The sequence below is a fragment of the Otolemur garnettii genome, unplaced genomic scaffold, assembly GCF_000181295.1.
Source record: "Otolemur garnettii isolate 467f Iridium unplaced genomic scaffold, OtoGar3 scaffold00094, whole genome shotgun sequence".
Taxonomy (NCBI): domain Eukaryota; kingdom Metazoa; phylum Chordata; class Mammalia; order Primates; family Galagidae; genus Otolemur; species Otolemur garnettii.
The window spans coordinates 7,467,453-7,478,087 of record NW_003852489.1 but is presented as its reverse complement, the minus strand read 5'-3'; the positions used below and the strand labels follow the sequence as shown (position 1 = coordinate 7,478,087).

Genomic DNA, 10,635 nt, shown 5'->3' with positions numbered 1-10,635 from the left:
ACGATTCTGTTAATGATCTCAGGTGATTTCTGTTACCCCCACACTGCCAGTTGTTTGGATGAAAGTCATGTGACCTCACTGAAAAAGGCTCCTACTTAGTGCCAGAAGCAAAAGCAACCCAGTGATGGTGATGTTTTCTCCCTCTGCCCTCTTCATTCTGCCTATTTTCCCGTCACAATTTTCATCATCCTTGTAGTGAATTGACAATTCTAACCCTAGGTGGCGCCTGTGGCTCAGTCGGTAGGGTGCCAGCCACATACACCGAGGCCAGCTCCGGCCAGCCAAACAACAGTGACAACTGCAACAAAAAAATAGCTTGGTGTTGTGGTGGGTGCCTGTGGTCCCAGCTGCTTGGGAGGTTGAGGCAAGAGAATAGCTTGAGTTTTGAGGTTGCTGTGGGCTGTGACACCAGGGCACTCTACCCAGGGCCACAGCTTGAGACTCTGTCTCAGAAAAAAAGAAAAAAGAAAATTCTTACCCTAATCCAATTATTGGGAGATGAATTGAGCTTTGCTATCAGAAGCAGGTGTGAATCCAAATTTCTATCTTTGCTAGACAAGTGACTTAGGGCAAGCCTCTTAACTATTCATACTCATATTGTTTCATCTGTAAAAAAGACATACTTTCTGTGTTACTTATCTACTGATGAATAATAAGTTAACCCTAAACACTTAGCAACCTAAAGCAATATACATATATTATCTTACATAGTTTCTGTGGGTCAAGAATTAGAAGTGACTTGTCTGGATGGTTTGGCTCAGGTCTCCCATGAGGTTGAATTCAAGGTGCCGCTCAGGGTTGCAGTCACCTGAAGACTTGACAGGGGCTGGAGGATCTTCAAGGGTGGCTCACCCATATACTCAGCAAGTTATGTTGGCTCTTGGCAAAGGCCTCACTCAGTTCCTTCTTGTGAGGATGTCCCCAGAGGGCTGCTTGAGTGTCCTCTCAATATGACAGCCAGCCTTTCTCACGCAAGTGACCCAAGGGAGAGCAAGACAGAAGTGTGGTGTTTTCTGTGACCTAGCTTCAGAACACTCATGCCATCATTCGTACAATGTCCTGTTGGTTGCACAGGTCAGCCTATTTGGTGTGGAGAGAGCCGCACGGGGTGTCACTAGTAGGAGAGCATAATTGTGGTCCTTCTTAGAGACTGGCTGCCACTTTCTCTGTCTACATTCTTCTAGATTAGGATGTGGAGGGCCCAGACTGGGTTTCCAGGAGCTGAGGTTGGGGGAGGACAGAACAGGTACATGAAATGCACCATAAAACCCAGAACTAAGTCCACAGGACAGAAACTAGACATACCAAAATCACAGACAGATTTGCAAATGAATATGAAATTCCAGGGTTTTCATAAAGCATGGAAAGAAACTGTTCAGATGCCTACATTACAGGCTTTGAAGTCAGATAAGTCTTCAAAGTGCTTAAAACAGAGCCTACTGCCCAATTGAAGAGTGTCCACTAGGTACCAGGCCCTGTGCTGGGAACTTTACACACGGTGTTACATTTTATTATCACACAGACTCTGCAGGTAGGTATCTTCACAGTGTTTCATTGAAGAGGAGCCAAAGTCTAGCGTAGTTAAGTGACTCATGCAGGCCTCAGCAGGGGAAGCAGTAGCTGAAGGACTCACTCCCAGCTCTGCCTCTGGATCCTGTGATTTTTGGACTCTGGGATACTCTGGGATCCTTATTCCTATGCCCACATGGGATCAGGTTGAAAAAGACCTCGCTGTTATCACTTGATCTGAATTCTAGTTGACCCCTGCTGCCACGTTTCCTTGTGTAAAAATGGGGATAATGGTTGAGACTTCATTTCGTTGTGCTGAGGATTAAAATGAGTTGCTAAATGTGAAATACTTGCAACGACGCCTGGCATTGCTGTCTGGAAAACATTAGCTGCCACTACTATTGTATTGCTGTCATCTTCATTTTCCTCCTATTCATTATATCACTACTGCTGCTTGGCATTATTATCTAGTCTCTTGATCAATAAAATGGAAGGATCACCTACTGTAGTTGCTAAAGTTCTTTTCATTACTGTGGAAGAGGAACCAATGAAAGCATTTATGAAAAGCTGCTGCTTTAAGGAGGGCTATTTCTACTAGGCTTAGCTTTGAATTGATTCCACTACCTTGATCTGCAGCTTTTACTATGCCTCTATTCCAGGTGGTCATGTTCTGGACGATGCTGCTGAACGGTCCTTTACCCAGAGCCCTGCAGAATTCAGAGCACCCGACTCTGCAGGCAAGCGCTTGTGACGCCCTGTCTTCCATCTTGCCAGAGGCTTTCAGCAATCTACCGGTAATGTGAGGGTGTTTTCTCATCTTTACATGATGCCTCAAACATCCAAGCTTGAACTTGATTCCTTTTCATTTTGTAACAGTATTCAGCATCATCTCTGAGGAAAAGGTGCCTGTTTTACTTGAGTTTGGGATAAGAGGGGTGGGGAACAGTAAGTGGGAAAACTTAGAGCCTTAGTGTATCAGGGAGGCAGTTTCCCTCTGTGAGGATGTAGGTGGTAGAAGTGAGAGTAGCAGAGGCTTCAAGAGGGCTCTTCCCACACAGCCTAGTCACCTTCCAAAGGCCCCATTTCCTATCCCATCACCTTGAGGCTGAAGCTTTCAACCTGTAAATTTTAGGGAAAGGTAAACACGCAGACCATGGCGGTGTGAAATGGCTCCTTTTCTTTAGTCCTCGGTGGCATTTTTATCTGTTCTTGTTATTTATGTAGATTAGCTTCTATAATAAAAAAGGCAGCTTTAATGAAGTAGAAGAATAAACGTGGCCTAATTCTCATAGTTGTAGGGATCAGACGTGATGAGATATTGTGTTTGCTTTGTACGGAGTGGTGCTTGGGTCATAACTGAATCTGAAGTGAACCTGCTCTTTACCAGGGTAGCCTCAAGGTCACAGGGGTGTTCAGCTCAAGCACAGATATTCCACAGTCACTTGGGGAAGCTTTTGACCACAGTTATTTGATTCTCACTTTTCCTTTGTCAACCTTCCCGTTGCAGAATGACAGGCAGATCCTTTGCATCACGATGCTACTCGGGCTGAACGACAGCAAGAACTGCTCAGTAAAAGCTGCAACCTCGCGGGCTCTCGGTGTCTACGTGCTGTTCCCCTGCCTCAGACAGGTCAGAGGGAGCCTATTTAGCTCCTCCGTGCCTCTCTTATTACCCGGGGCACCACGTGTTTTGTGGATTTAGAGCTCCTCACACTGGACAGTAATTGCTTCGTCATCTGGCTTCCTCTATTTTTAATTATTTGGCAAACTGCCTGGGCATCTAGGTGCCCAGTAAGTAGATGCTTAAATTAATGAATGATTGAACAAAATGAAATATGGGACATTAACCATGGGATGGTAAATAAGTTCTCTTTCACACTTCCTTGTGACATGTATTTTACTTTGAGGTGTGTAGTGAGTAGGATGTTTGGGAAATGCATTTCATTGTCAGAACGTGGTTTCCCCAGGTGGAATCAACCCAGGCACAGACTTCATCAGTAACTTCCCTGGCCGGGTTATATTAACACAGTGTTTACAAGAGCAAAACTCTTTAGGCTTATTAGGTGTCCATGGCAAATACCAAAATCATGGGAGAGCTTCCCCTAGGTTTCTGTTGAATGTCCAAATTGTAAAATACATGAACAGTAAATTGAGTTCATTCTACTACTACTCATTCTACTCATACTACTACTCATTCACTGAGTTCATGAATTTTTATTTCCAAATAGAAATTTGCTGTAAAAGCTTACAGCTTTACTTGAAAATAAATTAAAAATTTGCAAGATAGCAGTATGACTTCCTAAAGTAACGGCAATGTTTTGTTTTATAGGATGTCATATTTGTTGCAGACACAGCAAATGCAATACTGATGTCACTTCAAGACAAGTCTCTGAATGTGCGAGCGAAAGCAGCCTGGTCCCTGGGCAACCTCACAGACACTCTGATTGCCAACATGTAGGTGGCTCCTCTTGTTTTCCCTGGGTGACTCCTGAGGCTGAGGTCCCAAGAGGACATCTTTGATTTCTACTATAAAAGAATTGTTAGTAATTTCCTTGCTTTGTTTGCTTTATATTCCCCTTTAAGTTCACAAAATTAATAAGCTTTTCTTAATATAAGGAATACATTAATACACATATGTATTAAAAACACTTTTACTATTTTAAGTACTATAGCCACATTATAGAAAAGATAAAAACAGAACCTTAGTAATGATTACCCTACTTTATAAGTATAGTCTTTTTTTTTTTAAGTTATATATTCACAGGTTAAAAAAATCAAAACAGTACAAAGAGGTATTCAGGATAAAGCCTTTTCCTAATCTGACACCAGAGAAAACTTACTATTTGTGAACAAGTGTCTTCATGTAAATAACACATACAAGTAAAATTTATAAGCATTCTCTTCTGTGACTGTGTTTTTATAAATCCTTATTTATTATCACAAAGCCATCCCTGTGTGGTGATTATTTAACCATTTCTCTATTACTGAACATTTGTTTTAGCTTTAGGCTTTTATATTCAGTAAATACTTTCATGCATGAAATCTACCTTTTGAGATTAGATATTCCATTTTGGATATATTCCTAGGTATGGGGCTGTGGGACTGTTGGATCAAAAGATGTACACTCTAAGTTCTTTTGGATGTCTCTGAACAGATTTGTTAAACTGTTTTCCTAGAGTTTGTAACTAAGTTAACGTATTTTTATTTGTATATACATTTTTAAATGTGTTATACCTTTTAACATGTTTTTACTTGCTTTTGGTGAAACAGGGAAACACCAGACCCAAGTTTCCAGGAAGAGTTCTCTGGTCTCCTGCTCTTGAAAATGTTGCGATCAGCTATAGAGGCATCGAAGGATAAAGACAAGGTAGACTCCCAGCAAAACCGACTATTGCTCATTTTCATAATCCGGGGGTTGTAGTTGCAGCATATCTGGTAACTTAGTATGTCAAACTATCTAACCAGACGAACCCGTTTATAGGATATTGAGGGCATGCTCAGGGTGTAACATGCCCACTCCACACTTGTGCAGTTTCTTTACTGTCTCATATCTCATGAAAAAATATCAGTGCCCATTGTAATACTACATAATATAGTCAGCTGTGTTCTAATACTAACCTGCTTCTCAAAATACATATAGATCTCTTTAAGTAGAACTGATAAATCAGGAAGATAAGTAACCCCTCTGCTTTGAATATTTCCTGTTACACTAAGAATATTAAAAAGCATAGGCCTGGGCTTTAGTTCAGGCAAACATGGATTTAAGCCCTGTTTTGCCCTTTAGTAGCTGGGTGACTTTGGTGTATTATTTAACTTCTCTGCAGGTCAGTTCCTTTGCCTGTAACAGGAAGTTGTTACAAATACTTCACAGAATCCTGAGATGCCTTAGGTTAAAGCATCTAGCGCAGTACTGGAACCATACCAAGTGTTTAACTTAGTATAGTGGTTCTGAAATCTGGTAGTCTCCTGGGAAGCCCTGCCTCAGATTAATTTAATTAGAAATTTTGAACTTAGGACCTGGGAATTGATTGATTTTAAAGTAAAAAAACAGAAAACTTCCCAGATGATTCTAGTGTGCTGCACTCTGGTCTAGCTGAAAAGTATTGAATTAGAATTTTGGAACCTAGCTTCACCTCCTATTCTTGCTACAAACCAGTCTAGGGCCTTGTAGTCATCTCTGTAAAACAAGGAAGATGAACTTCTCTGAGGTCTAGACTAGCACTAAAGAAAAATCTGGGAGAGGAGCTTTGTAGAGCTTTACCTTTCCGATGGCTCAGAAGGATAACCAGACAAGACCTTGCAGAGTTCCAAGGACTCTGCAAGAAGTTCAATAAGTCTAGAACTTCCTGGGTTTTTATAACTGAATTCATATTTTTTGAAACATTTCTTTGGCAAAACAGATTTCTAAGGCTTTTGTGTTTTATTCTAGATAAAAAGCAATGCAGTCCGGGCCCTTGGAAATTTGCTTCACTTTCTGCAACCCTCTCACATAGAAAAACCCAGATTCGCTGAAATCATTGAAGAGTCTATCCAGGCCCTAATTTCTACTATTCTTACTGAGGCTGCAATGAAAGTCCGATGGAATGCTTGTTATGCAATGGGAAATGTATTTAAAAATCCTGCCCTTCCTTTAGGTAAGGTTTCCCTTTTCTTTCTGACGGAGAACCTCTTTGGACAGTGTTTGTCAAGGCCCAGTGCAGTGGCTCATACCTATAATTCTTGTACTCTCCCAATTACTCTGGGAGGCCAAGGTGAGTGGATTGCCTGAGTTCACAGGTTCAAGACCAGCCTGAGCCAGAGCAAGACCTCATCTCTAAAAATAGCTGGGTGTTGTGGTGGGCGCCTATGGTCCCAGCTACTTGGGAGGCTGAGGCAAGAGAATCGCTTGAGCCCAGAGTTTGATGTTGCTGTGAGCTGTTGTTGCCTTGGCACTCTACCGGGGGGACAAAGTGAGACTTTGTCTCAAAAAAAAAAAAAATGATGATGTTTGTCACAATGTTACCTAGCATAGTATTAGAAAACTATGAGGACATACTAAAAACCCAAGTTTAGGGAAATGATAAAAATCAATTATTTTGATTTCTCATAACATCTCATTACATAATAAGATATTTTATTTACAAAGAGTCTTTAATAATCTTGGAAAATACTTCTGATGTTAAGCAAGCTAAAGCAGAACACTACAGCACTATCTCAATAGATGGGTAAAAAGCTGAAAGGAAACTGGCCTAATTATTAACAGTGGTTGCCCCTGGATAAAATGATGAGTAGGATTTTTTCTGCTTTCATTATCTAAATCAATGATTCTCAACTTGTGAGTCACGACCCCTTTGTAACAATGAAAATACATCCTGTCTATCAGATATTTACATTACGATTCATAATAGTAGCAAAATTACAGTTATGAGGTGGCAACGAAAATAATTTTATGGTTGGGGCCCACCACAACATGAGGAACTGTTTTTAAAAAAGGTCACGGCATTCGGAGGCATTAAAAAGGTTGAGAACCACTGATCTAAATATTCTACAATAAGCATATATTGTTTTAACAGTCAAGAAAAAATAAAGGGAAAAATTGGAATGGAAAAAAAAGGGACAATTGGAAATTCCATGAGCTTTTGGTAAAGAAATAGTCATTATAAGAAGGGCATCTCTCTATTAATGGCATGCCACGCACCCAGATCTCTCATTCAAGTCTAGTAACTGCTTAGATGTGTGGCTCAGAGCCTTCGAATGCCAGCATTTGCTTTACACATCTCTCTCTCTGACAACATTTAAACCTAAGGGTGTGTTCCTGGGAAGGAGGAAAATGAAGAGCCGCAGAGCACGCAGCAAGGTAGAGGGATCTGGCTCTGCCCCTGTTTATTGCCCAGAGCATCCAGGCAGACCAGTCAGCTGGGAGCTGGTGGAGAAGTAGGCTCGTGGATTTTTCCACTGAGGAATAACTTGAGGGTGACCTTTGGGGTTGAAGCTCATTAATGTTGGCGTCTGCCTTGTGAAGAGCCAAGAACCCTCAAAACCAGGACTCCTCGGTGGTTGGTTCCTACCTGCCTGTCTGTCGGATGCTTGCCCTCAGGCTACTGGAGAAAGAGACGCTGATCTGAAGAGAAGGAACTTCATGACCTGGAGGGAAGAGGGAGCTACAGAGAGGCAGGAAGTTTGAGAACTAAAAATAATGGAGAGGCAGAGCTGTCAGAAGCCACAAAAGGAAAGGGAGCCGGGGAAGTGACAAAGGATAGTGGTGGGGGCCCAATGGACGTGGCACTAGCATCCACCAAATGGAAAGGGCCTGCTCACCTGTCCTCAGAGGCAACAAAGAAGTTGGGAGGGGCTGGGAGAGTTAGAGAAGCTGTATCTTGAGGAATAAGGACACCCCAAAACTGGGTAGCAATAGCTCTGGTGAGGAAAGGAAGCTGATTTCTTTGGGCCTATGAAAGTGGAGAAAAGACAGGGAATCTTATTCTTGAAATTAGAAGTTTTCTTTTTCTTTGCAATAAAATACATGACTTGATATGGCCAGAGCAGTGTCTATCCAGATGCCCCGAGTGAGGAAACACTCTCTGTGCTGGCATGCACAGAGCTGTCATATGCAGCCGGGCAGGTTGTACACTGATCAAAGATGCCCAACTGCAAGGACAGATGGAGCTGCAATTCCAGTTCATGCTCCTACCAGCAAACCTTAACCCCATAGAACAGAATCCTCCCAGAGAAGGACCCACCAAAGTTCCCATGTCAATAGCAGAGGCCCTAGCATGTGGCTGACTGGTCCAGGGAAAGAAGACAGGTTGGAGGTTGGTTCTCAGCCACCTACCTAGGATCCCATACCTATTCCCTCACTGACCTGATCTTTCAGAAGATAAAATGAACACACTGGTCTTGGGCACCAAGTGTATGTGCGTCTTTCCACCCTTGTCCCTTACACCCCAGTTAATTCTACGCCTTTGTTTTAATACCTGTAACTGGATTCTTTCTAGGAACTTCCCCCTGGACCTCCCAGGCCTACAATGCCCTGACATCAGTTGTCACATCATGCAAGAACTTCAAGGTGCGCATCAGGTCCGCTGCTGCCCTTTCCATCCCAGGCAAGAGAGAGCAGTATGGGTCTGTTGACCAGTATGTTCAGATCTGGAACGCCTTGGTCACTGCCTTACAGAAGAGTGAAGATACCACAGACTTTCTGGAATTCAAGTACTGTGCCAGCCTACGGACCCAGATCTGCCAGGCACTGATTCACCTTTTGAGTTTGGCCAGTGCCTCAGACCTGCCTGGTATCAGACGAAGACTTGAACTGAATAGAAATATGGTCCAGTCCTATATCCTACAGTTCTTAAAATCAGGAACACAGGGAGATGACACCAGAGGACCCCACAGCCCACAGGAAAGAGACCACATGGTCAAAGTGGCCCTGAAACACATAAGCAGTGTCCAGGCCGTGGCTGGAGACACATCCAAAAGGGCCATCGTGGGCTTTTTACAGGAAACCCTGACCATTTATTTTGACTCATCTGAATCACAAGTGGCGCTCCTAGAGTTAAAAAATCGATGAAGATTCCATCATACTTTCCAGATGTTACAGTAATAGGAAGACCAAACTTGAGCATAAGACACGAAGTTTTTAATTATAGGGGCAAAAACAATCCATTCACTATTTATTTATAATGAATTATCAGCTATTTAAATATCCTTGATGGGCTCAGCCCTGTGGAGAGAGGTCCCACTGCACTGGCCATTGTCAGCACTGTTGTTACCTCTGACCTGTGCAACTGGGAGCCAAGGAGGTGGGCTGTAGTGTGAACCAGACAGACTGGGCGATTGTGAAGACACTCTTAGTCTCAGGAGGAAAAGGTAAAAGGGTTTAGGAAAGAGAATGTTGTATATTGGGTTTCCAGGAATTGTTTTTCTTTTACAATAAACAAATGAAAAAATCTTGTGTCCATAATCTCCTGTCCCTATCAAGTTGTATTTATAGAAATCCACAAGCTGCACTGATGTTCAGCCAGTTTGCAGTGGTGCAGCTGCACAGTTAAAATACTGACACAGGTCCTCATAGTTGCTAAGTAGCTGCTGCTCTGAGCTCCCTGAGTGCCAGCCCTGGAGGCCTTTTCACACCTCCCTACCATCTGGTAACCAGCTTTAATTCCCAGCAAACAGAGGCCTCTAGCCTAGGCCATACATCAACTCAGGCCTAAATTACCTAATACCCTTCAGTAGAGTGTGGGCCAATATGCTAAATTTATGGCTGATTTCTTACCTTCTAATTTGCACCTTCAAAAAAGGATTATGGAATTTAGTTGGTTACAGAGAAGAGTTTCTAAGTTACTTTTCATAGTGCCCAAACCATTGTGAAAGTAATTTCTACTGAATATTTAAATTTTGCATTTCTCCCAGCCACCATCAATTTACTAGAATTGATTCAGGAGAGCCAGGCACAGTGGCTCTCACCTGTAACCCTAGCCCTCTTGGAGGTAGAGAGGGATGGATTGTTTGAGCTCAGGAGTTCGAGACCAGCCTGAGCAACAGTGGGACCCATCTCTACTAAAAATAAAAGAGAGAGGTACCTGTGGCTCAGTGAGTGGCCCAGCCAAACTGCAATGAAGAAATAGCTGAGCCTTGTGGTGGGTGCCTGTAGTCCCAGCTGCTTGGGAGGCTGAGGCAAGAGAATCGCCTAAGTCCAAGAGTTAGAGGTTACGATGAGCTATGTAATGCCACAGCACTCTACTGAGGATGATAAAATGAGACTATCTCTGCAAAAAAAAAAAAAAAAACTAGCCAGGCGTTGTGGTTCATGGTGTGCACCTGTAGACACCATGGTACTCTACCCAGGGTGACAGTAAGGCTATCTAAAGAAAAAAGAATTAGAAATTTAGGCATAAACTATATACCAGAACCAGTTAAAATTCTTCATACTTAAATTTGATGTAGGATAAATAACATACAGAGAGTGGGTTTTGGTGATACTAAATATTGATATTTAGCCTAAAATACACATTTAAGGGCATCTGTCTTCAGTTTTTCTCCCTGGAGGCTGTTGTCTTCCCTCCTCTAGTAAGTTGTTGGTTGCTCAGAAACTACCTGGAGGCAGTGATTGGGGAACAGAGCACTCAGGTTAACTAAAGGCTCACTTTT

General features: G+C 42.5%; 1 protein-coding gene across 1 annotated transcript in view; it reads left to right on the top strand.

The window, feature by feature from the left end:
- HEATR6 (HEAT repeat containing 6) overlaps positions 1–9,448 on the top strand; it is a 33,269-nt gene extending 23,821 nt beyond the window's left edge. The window contains exons 15-20 of the mRNA XM_003795621.3: positions 2,169–2,303; positions 3,017–3,139; positions 3,839–3,963; positions 4,780–4,876; positions 5,939–6,143; positions 8,484–9,448. Coding sequence (XP_003795669.1) covers positions 2,169–2,303; positions 3,017–3,139; positions 3,839–3,963; positions 4,780–4,876; positions 5,939–6,143; positions 8,484–9,055 — 1,257 coding nt within the window. The 3' untranslated portion in view covers positions 9,056–9,448. The remainder of the gene's footprint in view (positions 1–2,168; positions 2,304–3,016; positions 3,140–3,838; positions 3,964–4,779; positions 4,877–5,938; positions 6,144–8,483) is intronic.
- The last annotated feature ends 1,187 nt before the right edge of the window (positions 9,449–10,635 follow it).